Below are 22745 nucleotides of genomic sequence, written 5' to 3'. Positions count from 1 at the left end.
ATTTTGTGGTCAGGGAAGTGCTTCCTTCAAAGACACAGCAACATAACTTGAATCTGTGTGGCCCAGGCACAGATGACTGTGAGACACTTGCAGCAGGCTGGCCTGCTAGGCTTCCACTGCTTCAGCATGAAATGGTTACACCTGTAATTCAGCACTATTAGCAGAAAAATGGTGTTCTGTGTGAACAGAAGTAACACCAACAACACTATAGTAATGAAAGAAACATAAAGGTATTTATACAGAGTGGACCCATTACAAGAATCCCTGTGTTTTCAGACTGCATTACACAAATAAAATCAGGTCCCCCAGAAATGTAAGGTCTCCCAAGCAGTTTCCTCCAAGATCAATAAATAACCAACGTTTTTTACTTTTCATTAGTTTGTTCTGACTTCCACATAAAATATTAATTACTGATATCAAAAAAGACTATTAATACTTTATATTTGAAGCTCAATAGAGTGGGTGAGAACTATGAGAGTTATGATAAAGAAAACATTTCAGCATTTCATCAATCTGTAACCGGAGAAATAATAACCTAGCAGCAGTGTTGGGAGGACTATTGTTTGTAAACTACTTTTGAGATCCTTAAATGAAAAGTATAGGTTGAACCTTTCTAGTCCAGGACTCTCTTGTCCAGCAACATCTGCAATCTGGCATGATTTTAGTTAGCCGGACAACCACTTATCATAGGTGTGGCCAAGTTTCCTGTGGTGCCATAAAACTTGTTTACATCGTCTAGTACTGGCTCTCAGCGTTCTGTGCTGTTATTTAGCTGTAATTTACCTCTAAATGTCTCCTAAGAGCCCAGTAAGCAGTGGAAGTGTTGGTAATGCTGCTAGACGATGTTGACCATCTGTGGTTCAGAAAATTCTCTCATTTGGCAGCAGTCAGGTCCCGAGGGTGCCAGCCTAGAGAGGTTCACCCTGTATTAGATGAGTTAAATATGTTGTTTATTAACTGTGAATACTTTTGTTTTGGGGCAGATCACGACACTGGAGCAGATCATTTCCCAGGCTCGCAATTCACTATCCTACCTCTCAGTGTCCCCAGGGGGCTGTGATATGCTCAATGAGAACCTGTTGTACAACTAGTGGTTATGTTGTTAGAATCAATGAACGGTGGCATTTTGTTATCAGACCACATGAGTGATGCCTATGACCAGATGAAATGTCAGGTGTTGAAAGAAGGAAAGTTGTTCTGTGGTGTCCTGATGGAACATGAGCAGCAGTGACAGCAGATCAGATAGGGAGGAATGATGTTATACACTGAAAGCCTGGGCAGTTGTGGGCATAGAACTTGGGAGTCTCTCCTCAATGAGCTGACCAATTTCTCCTACAGTTGAACTACATCCCCCGCCTGAATGTCTAAGATTTTCTGTCAGGAAAATAAAAGTTGTTTTGTTAGTAGCAACGATAGCTGGGATCCACCCGTGCACTACTCCATTTTGACATGGATATTAATGGCACAGCTCCTTATAAAACTGGAATACCACAATTAAGTCCTGTGTATTTGATTTAAGCATAAGGTCCAGCAGATAGGGGTATGCTGCCTGCTGAAATCACAGCTCTCACAATTGCTGCCAAACACAAAAAGGATCAAATTTCACCTGTCAGCTAGCCTTTTGCAGGCCCAATTTCTGAAATGTGACAAGAGTCTGCCGGTCATGGAACAGTATCCACTAACTCTTTCACACACACAGGCCATTTCCATAAATGAGATAACATCACAAGCTGGGAAATGAATACCATCCTTTATACGGCTCTAAGAAGGACGGGAGAGAGAAATCAGCAGGCTTAGTGTGAGCAATAGAAGTAGGACTTGACCTAGTCATCACACCGCTAACTAACAGCAGCAGCCAGTTGTCTCCAAGCCTGTCTCCAGACCACCAGGGCAGCTCTCTTTTCCCCCTTCCTTTCTAATGAAATACACACAAAATACATGTCAATAGTACCTTTGTGATACTTTATTTAAAAAAAATAAAAGAGCAAGATCTAGGTGGAGACGCTATAGAGTAAATAACCTTTCTTGTATTAGAAAGCCTGCTCGCTCACTGCTCAAAGAGAGCGTGGCAAAGGCATGGAGGATGGAGTGAGAGATTTCCAGGTCTGCTACCATGCTGCTGCTAGTGGAATGGGGAGGCCACAGACAATTCATCATGAAAAACAACCAAGCAAAAAGGGCTCTAAAGCAAAAAAAAAACAAAAGAAAAAGAAAAAAAAAACAACCTGTACTGCAAAGGGGAGAATCTGTCATGAAACATGATCAGCAGGTATAGACCTTCCACAGCAAACCATTCAGTGTACAAAAACATGCCCAACAGATACTGTAGCCATCCTCAGCATGAGCTATGTGGAAGAACAGCACCACTACCAAGTTAAATGCCTCATAAAAAGGGTGTTTGTAAAACTGTCAGCGTTTTCTTTCCGACAAAGTTACAATCAGATTAATTAACAATTAAATCACTTAATATAATCTTTATGCAGCTTTATCTTGGCAGCGACGGACAACTGAGTCCATCCTGATAAGACAGCACTCTCCTGAGCCCATTCTTTATCACCAGTTATTACTGTAAGCTGTCTTTTCAGTGATCATTTGATGAGGAATGATGTTTTTCTGAGCCCTTTTTAAGATAGACAAAAATGAATTGGCCCTACACTACTGATTTCCATCAAGCAATTTATCTAAAGCTTGTAATATAGTCATACATAAAAGTTATGGCAGCTCGACTGCTGCTTAAACTATGTAGCAATTATCTTAAGTTTATTTGTGCATTGGTTTCAACACACTAGTGATGCCAATCATGATGCTTCAGTCAAAGGTGCATCAGCACTTCAAATTATCTGACCCTGTTTCAGGGAATTATATCTGGGTCATAAAAATTAATTCCGGATTATTGTTCAAATCTCAAATGGGAATATACGTTTTTAACAGAATTTGACATTAAACTGATATTAAAGTTACATAAAATCATAAGATTGAAACAGAATTTTTTTCTGGCTGGTTATTTTATTACTAAAAACTATTAAACCATTTTGTATTTTAAAATTATGGGTTTTTTAATGTGGAACTGTGTTTTTAGCTACTTTTCTTTTTCTGTTATTTGGGAATGGGGAAAAGAACACATTACAATGGATGAGGCTTTTGGGTCCACAATGCAGTTTTCATGCATAGCATGCTATTAACTTTTCTTGTAGCTAGTCCCATGTTTTCCAGTTTGCTACTTGACACTGAATGATAACAAGTATAAACAGTATTGCACATCCAGAAAACAAGAATGCAGGGACAGCAATTACACAGCCGCCACATGTTTTCAGTGCTAATGTGTATCTGAATATTTCAGCTAAAATAAGTAACTGTATATTGATTTTGGCTCCAATCCTGCAATCAGATCCACTCACAGAGCACCTAGGCTTATGTAGCACCACAGTTAACTCAACGGGGCCGTACACAAGGGCTATTGGAAGGCAGTGCTAAGGTTTAAAATTTTGCTACCCTTACTTACACCTTGCTCACCTTAACCTGGGACTGAGTCTTTTGAAGTTACTAAGAGTGCTTTGCAGAACAAAGTATGACTTTGCATAAGGATAGCAGAATCTGGCCATTAGCCATAGGACATATTGTCATCCCTCAAATAATTCGCACATCTAGCAAATTACCCAGTAAAATGTACATATTAAAATATAGTAAAGACCTGTATTCTTTGTAAGCTGCGCACTTGGGCGGGCACCCAGGAGAGATTCAAATGCCACCCAGCTGATTAGCAGAGCACCTGCATCTGTGGCATGTGTCTCTGTTGGTCGTGAATATTCACATATGCTCTGGTGCACTTCACAAATTTTTTTCCATGCATGGATGGAAAAAATTAGAGGGAACATTGTTAGAGACTTGGGTTAAATTTGTGATCATCACAGGGTCTTGTGGCAATCCACATTACCATGAGCAGAGCTCAGTTTGAAGTGGCCCTGGCATGCTTTCATGGTGATGGTCAGTTCAATAGCACCATTCACTTTTATTACTTTAGGGGGGATTATTGCAAATAGAGTTCAAAGCAGGGGCTGGGAACTGGAACACTGTCTATTTTATTAGCTCTGCTAGTCCTTGGCAAACCACTCTTAGCTGGACAAGATTACAGGGCGCCTCAAAAGCAAAGGAGTCGGCAGAGTCCTGGCTCTTTCCTAACTGCTGGCAGAGGTAGCCAGCTACATAATGGGGAGTATCTTGAAACCCTTCACAGAGTATAGCAGTATCCACACCCTCAGCATGCCAAGAGAGCATCTCATGGGCTAAGCAGGTACACTCTAACCCTGTACTTCTCTTTGCCTCACTATACCTCTCACAAATTGAGTCATTACTCCCCTACTATGACGTTCTGAGAATAAATTAATATTTGTAATGAGCTTACAGAATCTGGGATGCACGTAGAAAATGTCATAGTTACTACTGAATCTACAATCTACCAGATTTGTGTAATATGACCACAAAACACATTGAACTGAGTGACACTGGACCTTTCAAAAATGCCTACATCTGTATACACCTGATAAATATTATAGAGTTGATGTGGTCCCCAGGTGACTATACCACATGATAACTTTAATTCAAAATGTCTTGCTTTCTTCCTCTTTATTTTAAATTATCAGAAAAAGAAATTACACAGACAACTATTATCCAATTAAAAGAGCCTGATGGATACTCTTATCACAGCCATTACTTTTGGAAATGTTGTTTGGAAACCATAGGAAAGAAATAGCAGCTCTACAATTTCAAAGTGGTTTAAAGCTGTGGGTGGCGTTAAAACTATTTCAGCTCTTCACAGTGCTGCTGTGACTGGCTTTCATAGCACGCATGCACTGAACAAGAGTAAATAAAGACTGGATGCTGCTTTATTCACACAATAAAATTGTGTGCAAGGATATAGTCAAAGGGGCTTTCTTTCATGTTGCCTTAAAAAGCCAATTACACTTGTTTACAATAAAGGAACATGAGCACTGAGGTGATCAAGTCAATTTACTGGGCAATACTGTGAACATCTAAAGTTATTCAATGGTGAGACTGGCCTGGCCAGTGGCTTGGCTGGTAACGTTTAGGAACCCAAATTTGTGCATGACCATAGACTGTTAGAGGTGCTGGAAACCTTCTGAAAGTGAAGCTCTCATACATGAGGAGAAGTGGATTCTTCTTGACATCCATTTGACAGAGTCTCTTTGTTCACTGGGCTGGAGGGATGACATATAACAAAGAAGCTTTACAGGCCACGAATGAAGAGAGGGTAGAAAATCCTATGAACCTGAGATGCTCAACTTCATTGATTCCCAACATGGGGTCCATGGAACCCTGGGGGTCCGTGAGGGTGTTGCAGGGGGTCCATGAAAAAAATATAAATAAAAATGATCATAGAAAATAAGTTTTAAATAAACTGCAAAGTGACAGTTATTTTTAAATTAAATACCTTCCAATAATGTTAACTGCTGCCCCAAAACCTACGTTGTGGTTTCCTTTTCCATTTAATGAAGTGTGCACAATGGCTAGAATTGGTTTTGATGGGGGTCCACAAATGGTTTGGGGGGGTTAATTGGGGTCCGCACCAGAGAAAAGCTTGGGAATCACTGCTCTATTGCTCTTCTTGGGATGGCATGTACCATCACAAAGTTGGTTTATCTTGTTTGACTGCAGTGGGGGCAAAAAAATCCTTATTTCTTTTCCTCAGTTCTAATGCTCCTTCCACTTGTAGCGCTAATATTATAATTCAGCAAAATAAAATTCTGTTTTGCTATTTGCTTCTCAGCCAAGAATCTACACTGACACCATGTGAAACAGTGTGAAACAGTTATTCTCAACCAGGTAGATGCGTACACTGGGGGCACACAGAGATCTTACAGTGGGTGCTCAGTTCATCCTGATCAGTGTTTGTCAAACTGGAGCTTGCAGTCCCCAGGGGAGCAGGGGAAGTGGGGAGAAGGGGTCATCAGATGAGTTTAGGAGGACCACAAGCATAGGACTGGCATTAAAGGGCAGTAAAGAGGACAACTGCCTGGGGCCACATGCCACAGGGAGGTCCATGAAGTTAAGTTACAAGCTTCATCCCTGGGTGTCAGGACTCAGGCTTCAGATAAGGTTCAGCGGTGAAAAACAGGCTCAAATCTCACACTGAAATGTACACACATCATCAATATTCCAATGGACATACCTTATAATTATATGGTAAAGATGTGAAGGTAAGCAATTTTCAGTAAGAGTGTGATGTAATATATTAAAAAATTGGTCTGATTTTGCAAGTAGTTTTTAAGTGAGGTATGCAAGCCAAATCAGACTCTGGTCATCAGCAAAGGCCAAGAACCACTGATATAAAAGATGTCATTAGAGAAGATTTGAACTAAAATCCTTGATCCTCTCTACTTTAAGTCAGTGTTTAACTTTTTGAGACTCTATGAACAGCAACCAATTATATATTTTAATGTGGAACACCTATGAAAATTTTCTTTAAAAAATGTTATCAGACAAAAAAAACCCCACAAAACCAGCAACATATACAGCAAAAACAAAAGGAAGTAATTTAATCGAGTATCATAGCAATAAAGAAGTACCCTTGTATCTGGTTTTAGTATTGTCCATTGCTATTATCATAAAATGGCTATTTATTGTAAAACTTTGAATTATTTTTCCAAGCGCTCGCAGCACACTTGCAAGTTGTTCACAGACAGCCAGTGCTCCACAGAACATAGTGTAAGAAACACTGGTCTACGGAACCTGTAACCAACGTCTAAATTGGAATTGTGTGACTCAGGCACAGCATTAGTTGTAAGGCAAAGAAGCTAAAACTGATAAAATTCAAAGTATGGCTGATGCACCCATCTATTACATGCAGTACTTTCCCGCGAATCATCAGAATCTTTACTACAGCCCATTTCTATACCAGTATAAAACTTATGGTGATCTGTTCTGAGGTTAACATAAGCCAGGTTCTCCAACAAGACAATAAGGAACAATGTCTATCTACGTATCTTGGTGAGGGGGATAAGGCAAATATTTTCTAAACCTGCACAGGACACAATGGAACGATAAAATAACAGTGGTGAAGGACACACGTTACAGAAATAAGATCAGATGGCAGCTGGATTGTCACTTGTTTTTATCTAGGAGTGAGTAAGGAGCTACTCCCTTGCACGTGCTGTTTGAGTGCTATTTCTGCCCAAACCAGAGCCCCTATGAGTATCTGCTGCTGCACCCAATACTAAGCACACAATACTAAACACTTCTGCTAACATATTAGCAGTTTAATGGATCTTTAACTTATTATTAGGATTCTAAATTAATACATGGTTGAAATTAATAGGTGCATTTCTCACTTCTCAGATTTATTCTGCAGACTCATTAGTTTGCATTGGGTTTTTGCAACTGTCAGGGCTAGACATGCAAGGTCAAATTATCTGCTAGTATACATTGGTGCAAACCCATTGACTTCAACATGCCTTAATTTAACATAAGCTTAAATTCTGCTACACAGTTTTGCTGCAAAGGGTAGACTGCAGAAAACCTTTGGCTAAAGTATTAGAATACATTAGGCTCTGGCTATGCTTGGAATCTACATAAAATGCTTTTCACTGGTAAAATCCTCATTGGCTTCAGTGTGAGCTGAATTGGGCTCTTAAGGCACACTCCTACTACTGCCTTGGAAAGCCATGACTTTCGATAATATTTTTCATTATGAAAAGTACTTTCTTTGCAGTTGAACCCAGGTGAGTTTCTGGCTCTGGGCCTTCATTTTAGGCTCTGCGACCTAGACGTAGAGCACTAACAGCAGGACAAGTCTAACAACTGCAGGCAGTAACTTGCACATGAGAGTCACGCAGCTGCAGATAACATTTTATGAAATTATCTCAGAGACTATCTGGGGGCTAGGGCTATACTAAAGGGTCCAAGACTTACAGGCTACAAATTTCAAGGAACTTTGGAAAGCTAAACAGTCAGGCAACAAAGATGTCATGTTGTACTTCAAACCTGTGACATAAGGTATATGTTAGCCTTCTAAATTCACATCAAGCTGAAGCATGATATACAAGTGCTATGCCTGAATGAAATGCCTTTCCCCACCATCCCAAGTTTAATGTTAACCTGGTTAGTTGTTTTTTCATTACAGAAGAACCGTGAATAAAAAAGGAATTTATTTGGGAGCAGTTTATTTACTTTAGAAAAGTACATGAACGATTGCAGGCCATTTTCCCTTCATGCAGAGAAAGAGAAGTACTCAAATCAATTTGATGAGTTACAGACAAGTTCACTCAGACCAAAAACTACTTTTTATTAAGCATATACAGCAACTAATTTTCATAACTCATTTGTATGTGGCTTGCTGTGCCTATTGCATTGTATACATAGTTCTGCCCATATTCAGCTCTTTTTAACTTGTATGAGTTAAGCAGATGAATAACAAAAGAATGAATTTGGCCTAGTGTGAACACAATGCAGAATTCCAAAGAAGCAAATGTAGCTTTATAATTTATAAGCTTCACACAACAAACTTTGGGGTGTGAAACTTTGATTTCGTCTGTCTGTAAGGAGAGTACAGTCTGCAAAGAGAATGAATACGGCTCAAAATTCCATCCAAATATTGAAAACCGAATACATACAAAGGATTGGTTCCAGCCAAGTCTGAATGACTGATGGGCATGAAAAAATGTCAGTGAAGACGTAAATATAAGGGGACTGGGTTTTTTTAAAGCAATATTTGTTTTTCTGATCTGATTTTTTTATATTGGGGAAAAGTGTTATTTAAGTGTTACCACATCCTGACTAAACAATAAATGGAAATTAAAATTAGGGAAAAAAACATTCAAATAACACTAAAGGCATGACTCAGATTCACAAAAGCATTAGTGAACACTGCCTCGTCCTATTTAACCTATCTCTTGTACTAATATATTGCACATCTGAAGATGGGAATGAATTGTGGCTAGAATGAGCATCCTTGACTTAGAATGTCCATACTGCCATTGGTGTAGTTTTGATCAGACCTTATATTCTTATCTACATGCTTTACATAAATTACATAAACCAGCTGTAGGAGATTTTGAGCTCGAGTCCTTGTTTGTAGATACAGGATCATTATAGGAAATTAAAATGTTATAAGAACTGGTAACATATATTTTACACTTTTATGTCACCTGCCTATTACCAACCAATTAGAATAACTTTAAAAACAGCTAATTTCAGTTCTTTTCAAAACAACATAAAATCTTTATCCTACGTTTGATGTAAAGGATTAGAACAGAATGAAGTTGCTGAAGTTCTGTCATTGACATCGGGGAGCCAAGATTTCACCCATTATTTATTTCTGTAATACAGTGTTTGGAAGAGATTTGAGGCCACTGGTTAATTCAGAAAGATTTAGGTATGTGTAATCTGAGAGACGGGGCAGTGCTGGGCAGTGTGTTATTTTAAATTCTTTAAGTATCTGTAGAAATCCAGCAAAGGAAGGTACATGCACTTCCTAGTTTCTGAGCATAGGATTTAATCCATTGATGCCTGTAATGAGCATCCCTTATGTTTGTCTTTCTCATCCCTTGTGTCATGTCTGAAATTCAGATTGCAAACTGTCCTAGGCAGTGAGGGCCAGGCCGCATGTGATGTGCTTTGAGCCCTTTGGCACGCTATAAAACAAATAATGATTTGTGTATTGAAACTAACAATTTTAAAATTAAAGAATTTTAAACAGGAGTTGCAGATACTCATCAGCATTTGGGATCACCAGGTTTGATATTTGTACTCTCACTGCACTCATTGGAACGTATAATTTCCATTTTTAGATTTCATTTGCATATCCATGGTAGTTTTCCGATGTTACATCCCATTCAGAAAATCCTTTGCACCCTCAAAGCTACATCTTCACAATACCCAGCATAAACACCCAGTTAAAAGATTTTTTAAAATCATTCAAGCCCTGATCCAGGAATGCATTTACTCAGAACAGCAGACTCACTGAAGCAAATTGCATGATTGAGGTTTTAATTGCATACATATCTGGGCAGAATTAAGCCCTTAGAATGCAAAGCAAAATAACCACAAATATTATATCTGTTGAGACAATGAGATGTTTAAAATATATAGTTAAAAAGTACATATATAGCTTCATATCAAAGTTCGAAGCATTTTTTTCAATGATGCTTAAAAAAATCAGAGCAATAAGGCAATTATGCCAACATTTTAATGTTCATGGTGATTCTGCCAGTAATGCAAATTCTAACACCTCTTCATTTCTTTTCAAAGTTACACACATGTATGTACACATTCTTCACACAGATCTACATTCTATGGTTCAGTTCCTTTTTATTTATAAATTATACATTAAGTTCAAAGCACTGACTATGCAATTTTTCTGCTGCATTACATATTTTTATAGCCCTTAAAATATATTTTGTGACAGAATTTTAAAAATGCCCCTAAGTAGTATATAAAGTAATGCTTTGGATTTCATATTTAAAATATGCATTTTTTATGCAGAAGATGCATTTGATCACAGATTTCTGAAGATACTAGATGGGGTCGTAATTTTCTTAATGTTCCTTTAAAAATGCAGAATGACATAATGTGTTCTACAATATTCTGTGAATGTTGCTAATTACCAATAAATATTAAATATTTCAAAACTAAAACATCAGATCAAGAGTGAAGACTTCTGATACTTGACAAACACACTGTCTGCATAAAATGCATTTTTGTAATCTGCTAATATAACTAAATATTGATCACACAATAATATCCTCAGACTTCACACTCCAAAAGGGACAAAACTAAGGATTTTTCTAAACTGTTACTAGAGCCTGGAAACATCATGTTGAATATATATTTTTTGTTTGTAGGTTTCTATGTATAGGTGTCATTCTAGCCACCATCATATACAAGAAAAAATACATATTTTAGAAACTAGCAAAGTGAGAAACTAACAGTGAAGCTGTGCATACAGCTTACTCATGTATTAGCTTTTGTTTCCTATGGCTCAAAATAATAGCATATAACTGTTTTTTATTTAAAACTCCCCACTGTTGCTAAAATATCAATGGCTTACATAATTGCTCAATTCACTCTTAAAACGACTTTATGTGGCATTTTCTTAATAAGAGCAATGGCCTTAATTACCTGTGCCTGTATCCTTGTTTCCCCCTAAAATAATTCCACTGCCTATTGCAGCTAACAGCTAGGTAGAGCTGCACTTCTGGTTTCGTTTCCCGGCATGTATTCAGCACATGTTCACCAAAGACAAAACAGGCTTATACACTGAGTAACTCAGTACCTTGCTCTGCTTGGCCTTGAACATCAGTCTTGCCACTTGAAAACCAACTATCCTTTTCATCTGAAAAATATAAATGGACACTTTTTAAACGATCCCGGCCATGAATCGGTCTAACCCTGCTTGGGACAGCTTTGCCAGCACCCTGGGGAGAGTCTACAAGTGACTGGAACAAGCTGACTTCCTTCTGGCAGAATTCAGGTAACTCCTGCTGCAGCCAAAACCCGAAGGAAATCCTGAGCGAGAGAGTGATGACAGGACACCCTGGAACTGCCTGCTCATTTCCTTCCTGTTTGCTCCAGGCCTGGTTAGCAGGGTGATGCGGACTCCAGCCACCACACAGCAGATTGCTGTCTCCCTTCTCCGGGGCAGCTGGGCATTGGCCGGCTGGGCTCAAAGCTGGGCCTCCCCGGAGATCCGTGCCCAGCAGCTCCTCATACCTCCTCCCACGTGGCGCAGAGCAGGAGTTGCCGGGGCCGGGCTGCTGCTGTTGGGCCATTGGGAGTCCCGGGGCAGCGCGGGCCAGCAGCCTCCGCTCCGGCGGGCTGCGTTCTCCCAGCCTTAGGCCCACAGCGCAGCTCCCCGGCCGGCCTCGGGGGCCTTAAGCCATGCAAGGATCGGGCTGAGCCAGCCGCTGCAGCCCCGCGCCCGCTGGCTGCGTCCCCGGAGTTGGCGGCTCTCGCAAGCCGCCCGCCGCTTTTGGGCGAGGGGCCGGGGGCGGATTTCCCTGACTTCGGGTTATTTCCGTGATCAGCCGGTCAGCGCCGGCGAGCCGAGGCGTCGCTTAGAGGGCACCAAGTGCAAGCACGCGAGGCAACTTACTTGGCTCCGCGGGCGGCCGGGCCCCGCGTGGCGGTCACGGTGCAATGGTAGGAAAGCCAGTGGGAAGCGCCGCGCCGAAGGCTGATGCCTCCCCCGTCAGCAACAGGGATCGGGACAGCTGTTCCCCTCGGGCTGCGGGAGTGCAAGTTGCAGGAGAAAGGCCAGGACGCTGCAGCCAAAGGAGCGAGCTCTGCTCCCCCCCCCCTCCCCCACCCAGCAACTCTCAGGCAGCCCGGCCGCGCCGCAAGGTTTTCTTCACTCCATTTTTTGATTTCTAAGAAAACGCCAAAAGTGTAAATATAAAAACTGTCGGGGGGGGGGGGGTGTCCTATCGAGCTGCAAGGGCATCTCTGTTGGGTCCCTTTCCCTCCCTAGGCACAGCACAGAGATTCCCAGTCTCACAGCGCTCCCTAGTGGACACCAGCCGCACCCAGGACTCACTTCCCTCCTCCCACCACCTATTACAACCTGCAATATATTTTTCTCCCAAAGCACTATCGACAACCTACAGGACACAAATGACCTTAGAACGCCCCTGTCCATAATCTGCATATTCATTCATCTCTACTTTCCTTCCCTCCAATAAAAATAAAGGCTTTCCATAAACTAAATCCCCAGGACCCAGTTCCAATGCAATTTTTTTTCCTGGATCCTCTTTTAAACCCACTCCACACAGCTTCTCTCTCTATTACATGCTAATTTAATTTTACTATGGACGATATTTTCAGCATTTGCTGAGGACAGTAAATTTTGTAGTTTATGTTATTTCACTTTTTATGACTTTTTAACACTTAATAAAATTTTATTAGAGCACTTTTGTGTTTACAAGGCCACAAAACTCTTGGCAGGTTGTCAGAAGTCCTTTTTATTATGATCCTACTGATATACTGCAAGTAATGAAATAATCATGTCCAGAAATGTATCAAAGGCCAGAGGGATTATCCAATTTAATAGCTCTACAGATGCGCTGCGAAGGATATGGACATGCAACCCGTCGACAGGCGAAAAAGCTTGGTGGAAGGAGGAGGAACACTGGTTAATTCCTTTACCATTTCAAGCTAGTTCTGTTGCTTTCCTAAAGGCTAGATGCTTGATCATGTGACTTCTGGCTGTTTCAATAAAAATGAATTTATTCTGTTGCAATATGCTCTTTTCTTTGTATTTTTTCATAGGTGTGCATTTAATGCTGAAGTGCTTGCAACCTTCAGTAAAAACTATAATTGAAAAATACACTTTTATAGCACCATTTGGCAGCTAACAGTGACTTCTGATCTGTTCCTGCAGCGAGAGGAGAGAGGCTGTATTGCTGAGATCCAGTATATACAAGGTGTATTGCAATATTCTCTGAAGCAACTGCTTTTTGTTTGTGAAATGGTACCGTTGCTGGAGAACTCTGGAGGTGTACATGTCTGAGTTCCCCAATGGGCTGTTTTTCTGCAGTGCTCTCCGTTCCATAGCCTGAGATACTGCAGCTGTTTTTAAGGTCATTTCCTTTTATTTTAAATAATTGTTCATGTAACATATGTAGTTAAACTCATTCTTGCGTCACAAGAAGGCGATTGTACTTCCTGACCCTGAAAGCAAGGTGGGTGGCTTTGTTTTATAATTAAATTTGCTGTGTTCAGTTTCATATTTTTCTTTCTCTGCTGTTTCCTAAAGAGCATGCCAAAAAAGATAAAAGAGACTGACGGTGCAAGAAATACTTTTTAAATGCCCAAGCGTTGTCTTGCTAACAAACGCAGATCTAAAGTTTCAGCTTCAGAGAGATACCAGCAAGGTTCTGTCAATCATTTTCAAAGGATTTTTTTTATTTGCTGTGATTTCAAATAGTCCCTTGAAAACCTGTTGCTAAAATACATTTCCATACTCAAATGTACAGTGCTTGATTTGCATCTAACACAAAAACTTGTGTGATGTTGCAAGGTTGCCCATGAGTCTGCTACAAGGGATGTTCTAAAAGAAAAATGTACTCGTTAATTTGGTTTTAAAGCATATTGTAAGAATTTACATATACTCTGCAAAAGACATAAAGAGTGGGAAACTAATTGAACTGTTTGTCTTCTAAATCAGCACAATCTTTAGAAAAAAAACTTTCCTGCCCCAGTAACAATGGGACACCTTCTGAAACCTATTTTGTGGCACCTAACTCCTGAGGCAGTGCCTTTGAAATTGATACAGCTTCGGCAGGCATTACTTAATATTAGGAGGTGCACCAGAATCTAGCCTAATGTAAGTAAAGAAAATCTTCTAATTCAGACTTGCTTGAAGACATGCAGTTATCCCATAACATATATAATCAACTGTAAATCATTTGTTTACAGGTCCCACGGTCAAATTCAACTTTTAAAATATTTAATAACCATCAAATTGGAAATCTGCAGTAGGAAATGATGTGCAGAAAGGCATGATGGCTTGGAAATTGTTAACCTTGCAAGAGAGGAGTTTTCAATTATTCCTTTAGTGAGACAGAGAAAGAAACTCACTGAGTGTAAATATGAAAGCTATCTACAAATTATTTAATCAACGAAGCATCTAACTAATTTAACACTTCCCTAGTGTCTTGGATTTTTTTTTCTGGAAACCCCAAAGAAGACTGAGTAAGCAAGTGTGGAGCCCCACTGCCACAGAGAGTGGAGAAATGGAGGGTGAGTAAGACAGTGACTGTGTGACTGGCTGCAGTGGTGCTCAGGTTAGGTGTAAAATAGGTGAGCAGGACTTAGATGTGCTGGTTTCACTGCAATAGCTGGAAAGGAGTAGCTTCAGCAGAAAAATTCCCAGACAGCAGCATGACCCTTGAACCTTCACAAATACCAGTCGAATGAATGGTGTCTCCCCACCACCATCAGTGTCAATGCTGCTAAAAGGTCAGTTCAGCATCGTATTCTGCACACAGAACCCCGAGTGGTGTCAGTGGGAGTGTCCTGTGCTGAGTGAATGAAGAATATGGTACGGGAGACAGCTGCAATGTAGGTTTTGCAGAGTTACCCTGGTGTATGTTTTTGGCCACTCTGTGATTATATTCCCATGCTTTGGACTTTACAGTCATTTCTTTTTAATAGAGTTCCACTTCCTAGTTCCATTTAACTCAGGGTAAAACTGCAAATTCTAAGCCCATCGTACAGCCTGGGTTCAACTGACATTATGGTGGTCACAGAAAAATACATATTAATAACTTCAGTGGGCCAATACCTGGATCCACTGAAGATGTGGAGAGGATAACCATCGACTTGCAATTCTTAGTTACAATTCACTCTGTTAGTTTGTATTTCTCTAACATTATCCTGGTGTCATAATATCAACAGACATTATGCTGGATTAGGCTATGGACTGATGTAATGGATTAAATAATAACAGTGTATGTATACATTTTACATACAGACCATTACACCATTTCTAAAACAGTAAACAAAGAAAATCAATCCACAAATGTCTGATTAAAGACAATAACACAGTTCACAAGAATTGCTTGGGATTTTGCCACAAAATGCCTATTGATTGAAATGTGATTTTTGTGGCTAAAACACAATTGGCTCTTTGAAAATGAAGAGTGTGGGAATCATGATAAACCCACAACCCCAAGTATGTATAAAAGCTGGAAACAGATACACTAGGGCAAAAATTCATGCAGATGATATGCACTAAAATGTTATAATAAGACAGTGAAAGTTGTAGCTGTGTAATTTAATGTGCATATGCCAATGAACATTGTGCTAGCTGCATTCCAGTTGCTAAAAGAACCCTTACAGGATGTATCATATAAAGAGGCTTTCCTGAGAGGAAAATGAGATAAGCAATACTGCATGGAAAACTAGCTGTAGACTATTTAATCAGTGGAACATATATTTTACTTAATACTCCCCTAGTTTCTGGGGTTTTCTGTAATCCCTGTTTGGAAGCGAGAATGGAAACAAACTTCGCTCATCGGCTGAGTGGAACTAGATTGAAGACTCGGTTGTCCCTCTGGGGTAATTGATAGCGCCTTGGGCTATGGGTTTGCCTAATGAGAGCAGAAAGGGTGAGCATCTCGCTCTCAAGAGTTGGGATTTATTTTTTTCTTCAAGCTCGTGATTATCAATTATAATTCCACCTAGTTTAAGCTGGGCATTTCTGTATATACTTAAAACAAATGAAAACAAAAAAGCAGTCAAGTAGCACTTTAAAGACTAACAAAATAATTTATTAGGTGAGCTTTCGTGGGACAGACCCACTTCTTCAGACCATAGCCATACCAGAACAGACACAATATTTAAGGCACAGAGAACCAAAACAGTAATCAAGGTTGACAGATCAGAAACCTTGATTAATATTTTTGGTTCTCTGTGCCTTAAATATTGAGTCTGTTCTGGTATGGCTATGGTCTGAAGAAGTGGGTCTGTCCCATGAAAGCTCACCTAATAAATTATTTTTAGTCTTTAAAGTGCTACTTTACCGCTTTTTTGTCTTGATATTATGTAGACTAGCACGGCTTTCTCTCTGTTACTTAAAATAAACGGTGGGTCTCATATCAGTTCCCCTTATTTATTCAAGCTGTTCCCATTTTCCCCTATATTTGTAAGAAAGGACATAGCCCATTACTGTACTAGTTTTCAACAAAAAGGTAATGTTTATTGACAGTCTGTTTCTTGCTACCTTGAGGAGGTGACGTTATTTATAGTGACAGTAGTCATAGAAAAGGGAGGAACAGAGTCAAATAAGACCACCTTAGAAGCCCACTGCTCAGTACTATTAGAATTCCCCCTCTCCTTTATGTAAAGAGATTATTCCCCTTCTTAAGGTTCCCCCAGTCAATCTCATGCAGAAGCAAAGACCCCTTTGCATCTCACTCTTTCAATGTTTGAAACCAAGCTAGCTGTCAGTGGAGGTTTTTAGAAATGAGGAGATTCCTCTTCCATCCCTTCCCACCAGTATTCTTCATTCTCAGAAAACGAAACCCCAGGCAGAATAAATGGTTGCCAGCAACAGCCATTGAAGGTGATGTGTACAGCTGGTAAAGCATAGGCGAAACAGAGCAGCTGCCAAGTTTATATAAAGAATCATAGAAATGTGGATCTGAAAGAGACATCAAGAAGCCATCTACGCCACCCCACGCTAACACAGGCCCAAGTCTGCATAGATCATCCCTGACAGCTCTTTATCTACATGTTCTTAAATAACATCTATTGGAAGCCTATTCTGGTATTTAATTATCCTTATAGTTTGAACATTTTTCTAGTAACTAACCTAAATCTCTCTTGCTACAGATTAAGCAGATTTTACTTCTTGCTGCATATTCTCCGCTTCTGGCAAACAGAGGTTAGGGACACCATTCCCACCCATCCTGCCTAACAGCCATTGGTGGATCTAGCCTCCGTTAATTTATCTAATTCTTTTTTGAACCCTGTTATAGTCTTGGCCTTCACAAGATCCTCTGGCAAAGTGTTTCACAGGTTGGCTGGATTCTGTATGAAGAAATACTTCCTTTTATTTGTTTTATACCTGCTCTTTTTTAATTTCATTTGCTGAGGCCTAATTCTTGTGTTATTAGGAGTAACCAGTGCTTGTTTTTTGCCGGTACTTGCTGGTACTGAGTACTGGCACCTCAACAGCCCCAGCCACAGGATTGGCTGAAATGTGGGGGTGCGGATCCGGCTGAGTACTGACTTCTCTTTTTTTTAATTACCTATCTCTTTCTTAACAATTCCTAATCTAAAAAGGCCAGTCATGATTGATATAACATTATCATTATGATGCTATGCTGAAAAGAGATTACATTTAAAATTCTGTAATTTCAACAAAAAAGGTCTCAGAAATATTCCCATACATAATACGGCATAATAATAAAATAAAATCATAGTTGTAATCATTTAAAAAGCTAATAGGTAAATACAGTTTGCACCACATCAAAAGGACATTTTTAGGGTTCTTTTGACGCCCAGATAGTCCAGCATCAATATCAGCTTGATAAAGGAATAAAAGGTAGTGAGGCGCAAACCAAGGTCAACGCCATAGATTAGTCTGACTAGCGGAAGTTGGGCTGGAAGGAAGTTGTAGATAGAAATTTGTTGTAATACACATCCAAAGTTTATGGGCAGACCCCAGTACTGGCCAGGGGAGGGGCTACATTGAGGGGGAGGGGCTGGGCCTAGTGCAGAGTTTGTACGGGCTCCATTGTGGGTCTGAGCTGGAACCCAGGCTGGGTGGGAGAGGGGCTTGCACCTTGTAGAGGGCTCCGTTGGAGGGCTGGGCTGGGTCCGGTGCTGGCACTGGGTTGAGGAGGGGCTGGCATGGTGCTGGGGGGCTTCATTGGGGGGGCTGGGCACTGCACTGCATGTGTGAGGGGCTGGCACAGCGCAGGGGAGGCTCCATTCAGTGGCTGGGCTGGGCCCCACACTGGGTGGGGGAGGGGCTGGAGCTGGCACAACATGGAGGGGATGTAGGGGGAACATGGTAGAACTTTGCCCAGACAGACAAACAAACAGACAGAAAGAGCCAAAATAATATACATCATGATGATGACGATGGCCACTGAGCTCAGTCCTTACTAGGCTCCACTTCTCTCTCTCTCAGTGGGATTCTTCTCAGGACTCGCATCTTTACTTTCCAGCTATTGTCTCCTCCTCTCTGCTTTCATTCCCACCCTCCTGGCACCACTTTTTCCTACCAAGGACAACCTGAGATCTGTGCGATTTGTAAACAATGTGAAATTTAAGATTTATGTATCTGTCACTGTGAAATACAAGATTTTTAAAGTGCTATAACCATGACACTTATGAAATTGGACCCGTCAATTTAGTATTGCTTTACTAATAAGGGGCAGTCCTGCAGCATCTTAAAGACTAACACATTTATTTTTTAGGTAATGTACTTTCATGGGTAAAACCCACTAGGGCAGTGTTTCTTAAACTATGTCCCACAGAACACTGTTGTTCAGTGAACTACTTGCAGGTGTCCCGCACATGTCTGACACTTTTTTGATATCAGACGCTGATGGTGTAAGTTTTCTGTTATTAAAACCAGATACAATGGTACTTCTTCATTGCTGTGATACCTCATTAAATTACTTCAGTTTGTTTTCGCTGTATATGTCGCTGTTTGTATTTTTGGTGTGCCAACAATTTTTTTAAAGAAAATTGTCATCAGTGTTCCACATAAGAAATTGTTTGGTGTTCTGTGGTCTCAGAAAGTTTAGGAAACACTGCCCTAGAGGGTCTTACTCAGGAAAGCTCATTACCTAATAAATTTGATGCTCTTGAGGGTGCTACAGGACTGCTTGTTATCTGTGAAGCTACAGACTAACACGATTACCCCTTTAGGGTTTTACTGCAAGCCACTGATAAAGCAAGTCTAACCTTCATGAAATGTAATTCCTTTTTTAGTCACAGTTACACTTTTGGCCTTCACAACATCCCATGGCCATGAGTTCCAAAGTTTGACTCGTTTGTGACGAAGTACTCCCTTATGTTTGTTTTATGCCTGCTACCTGTTACGGACCCACTAAGAATAATTCACAGAAATATGCTCATAAATGATACAAAGACAGATGAGTTCTGCTGCTCGGCCCTTCCACAAACTGTGGTCTGTTGGAACTTTTCGTCAGTGTACGAATGTGTGTCGACATGCACTGATTTTGTGCCGTATGACCGTATTGTACAGAGAAGACATGGGTGCTGCATATAGAAAAGCAAATCCTAACCAACTGTCTGGACTTCTGTGGGTCATGCACTGTCATATCAGATCTATACCCCCTGCATGTAGGATCAAATCAGACTGCAGCTAGATGAGGGGTTTCTTGTAATTTTAGGATGTAAAAGCACTATTAGATGCTTCCAATAAACTGGGAAAGGAACGTTAATGCAATACAGAGGTTGGCACAAATAATCCAGACCTTTGTAAAGCAAAGAAAGTATTGAATACTTCTCACTAGAGTCCATCTAAACACTTACCCATAGTACTTTTCCCCGAAGATGAAATGTTGCCAGTGGATATACAAACACACTCTGTGTTGGGGGCCTTTTTTCACTAATATGCTTTGGTTTGACAGGAAAAAGTAAGAGGAGCAAGGGCTGTGGGGTCAGCTGCTTCCTGACTTCTAAAATCTTTATCAGTGCTAGCCGCTCCTTAGTTTGTGTCTGTGATTTGTGGTATTGTTGTTTATCTGTGTATCAGTCACTTTGGACGCACTGTTTAGATCCAAGGGTCTTATGACCATTTGCAATCTCTCCTGGGCTTGTTGTGCCAGACAAGGGGGACATCTGGTTGTCAGTTATAATTGCATCTTACACCAGAAGTTGTTCTTAAATACTCTTGATTCCCTTTGAACGTAGCACTGTGATGCACAACAGTTTCCAGCCATTAATGCAAGAGGCAGAGTCAATGCATGGCTCTAGCCTAGTTTGAAAGATTTATGAGATGTAGTGGGGAGGGAGGTCATTTTACAAAAGGGTGAAAGGGTGGCTGTTTTAGCCTGCATGGGTTTTAATGATACAGCAGTTTCCTTCCCAGCCTGTACAACTTATTCTTTGAACACTGACAGAAATAGTGCATCAGAAAATTATTTTGTGGTGTTGCCACGTTTACTGTTTCCTGTTATCTTTCCTTGGAAGTATTTTAACAGAAATTAGTGCTCCACATAAAAACCAACAACCACGGGATGAAAGGATTTACTATAACACTTCCTTCTCTGTCTAACATGGTGGACTGTGATTTAAACCCTACTGGCTCTCAACAGGATATGACACCAATTAAAAACAAGAAACCTAATTTTTTGACAAAATAATCACATAATCCCATTTCTATTATCTGGCTAAAGGGTTATTGACACCACATTTATTTCTTGCCCAGAATCCTTGATTTATTAGGCTGGCAAACTCTTCTGGTTTCAGTTATATGATCCAATGAAAATTAGTGTATGTCAAGGCACAAGACTGCCTTCAGTATTGTAAAGGGAACTTATTTTCCCCTGTTAATTTTCATGTTGGGTCAAGAATGCAGAAATATGGAATTTGAGCAGCTGATGTTGGTTGTGTTTGAATTTCCTGTTTAATACCAAATACATTAACTGTATAAATTGAAGAAAAAAAAAGCTTTACAGGGAAAAATTAAGCTGAAGATAGACAACACCCAAATGTAATTGGAAAGCATTATTAGCTAAGAGACCAAAATGATAAAATGCCATGCCTCTCTTAGTTTGTTTTGGGCACCATATATGAGCTATGTTTGGTTTTAAAGGCAAAAATTCCAAAAAGGTAAGGAGGTGGCTGGTATAACTTAAGAAGTAATATTAGGTATTTCCGGTATTTCCCTTTTTGACACTTGGTTTAAGACTAGCTAATGGTCCTAAGGAACAGTAGTAGTTGTTTCAGTTTAGCCCCTGGTGGACTGTGTTACATATTATATATGGACTCTAGCAATGTATTTCATTAATGTATATTTTCCACAGCTCTGTCTTGAACAAGCGAAGTTACGTATTTCTCTCTCGCTTGCTCTTTCTCTCTGCCTTCATATTTTTTTAATCACTAAAATTCTCTTTCCACATGTGTAACTGGTCAAAACTCCATTACGTCCCCAAATAGGTGGCCAGTAAGTAAGTCTCTCAAAAAGGGAGAGTAGTCACAGTCCAGAAATTGCCAAATCATTATATCAAAAATCTTCTTGTGCACTATTTGCAGGGATGAGTCTAATTTCTGCTTCAGCTTAGATATAATTATTTCTACAATCTGGTTTTATTTTTTAAAATACTTCCCTAACCTCTGCAGCCTCACAAAGTCACATATTGTGCTGGAGGTTTGCATGTCTTAAAGCTGCATACTCTCAAAGTACAATACACCTTGTTGTAGTTATCTAAGTATTTCACAGGAGGGCTGCTTTCAAATGAATAGATACATTGTTTTTCTCAATGTCAAGGTTAATTTTTACCCGGTCTGTTTTGCTGATGCATATCTGATTTTTTTCTCATTTCCTTATCTTTTCCATAATCTAAAAACTACCACTACTTAATAACAACTACTACAGAATATTTGCTGGCTTCTAGTTGTATTTGAGGTTAGTATGAGCAGAGGAACTCTTGTACTGAGCTATATGTATTAGCTCTCTTCTGTACCACCATTTTATTGCTGCTGTGGGCAGACAGCAAAATGGTGGTTACTAGGAGTTTCATGAGCAAGAACATGTAACACATTCACTGTAAGATCATGAAATATTTCATTTCTACTGGAAAAAATAAAGACGGGTTCTAATGGACCTGTTGGTCTTCATGTCTATATCATGATTTTTCCCAAGCCCTGCATCTCCTCACATTCCAAATCTACATTTTCTTTATGAAACGTTCAAAGTCAGTGAACCCTGGCTTTAAATTAACAGTTCCCCAGGAATTATCAGGTAATTGTGTGCATTACAGACACCCACAAACAGTAATAAGAATAACCATAACAACTTTGTGGATGTGCATATTCCAGTTATTCATAGAACCCCAGATGTCAAAGAGTGAGCAAACCCTGAACCAGTTTGCATTAAGGATAAATGTTTTGCTTGTGAATAAATGGTCCCTCCAGATCAAAATTGAGGTTATTGGCAAGAAACGATGGGTTAGCTCATTCTGCAGCTATGCGCACATGTGAATAAATGAGTTGATTTTTAGACTGTCACTGTGTTTCCTTCATGA

The 22745-nt window shown here is 40.0% G+C and overlaps 1 protein-coding gene across 2 annotated transcripts in view; it reads right to left on the bottom strand.

The window, feature by feature from the left end:
• Nucleotides 1-22745, bottom strand: part of LOC142017084 (uncharacterized) — a 173161-nt gene that overhangs the window by 94087 nt on the left and 56329 nt on the right. The window contains exons 4-5 of one of the 2 annotated variants that reach the window (XR_012646432.1): nucleotides 12107-12238; nucleotides 11288-11347 (exon numbers count right to left, since the gene is read on the bottom strand). Coding sequence is in view for 1 of the 2 variants with exons in the window: in XM_075001734.1 (XP_074857835.1) it covers nucleotides 11288-11783 (496 nt within the window). In the remaining variant the exon portion in view is untranslated. The other variant, XM_075001734.1, reaches the window with a different exon arrangement.

The sequence above is a fragment of the Carettochelys insculpta genome, chromosome 8, assembly GCF_033958435.1.
Source record: "Carettochelys insculpta isolate YL-2023 chromosome 8, ASM3395843v1, whole genome shotgun sequence".
Taxonomy (NCBI): Eukaryota; Metazoa; Chordata; order Testudines; family Carettochelyidae; genus Carettochelys; species Carettochelys insculpta.
This window is presented reverse-complemented; position numbering and strand designations above follow the sequence as displayed.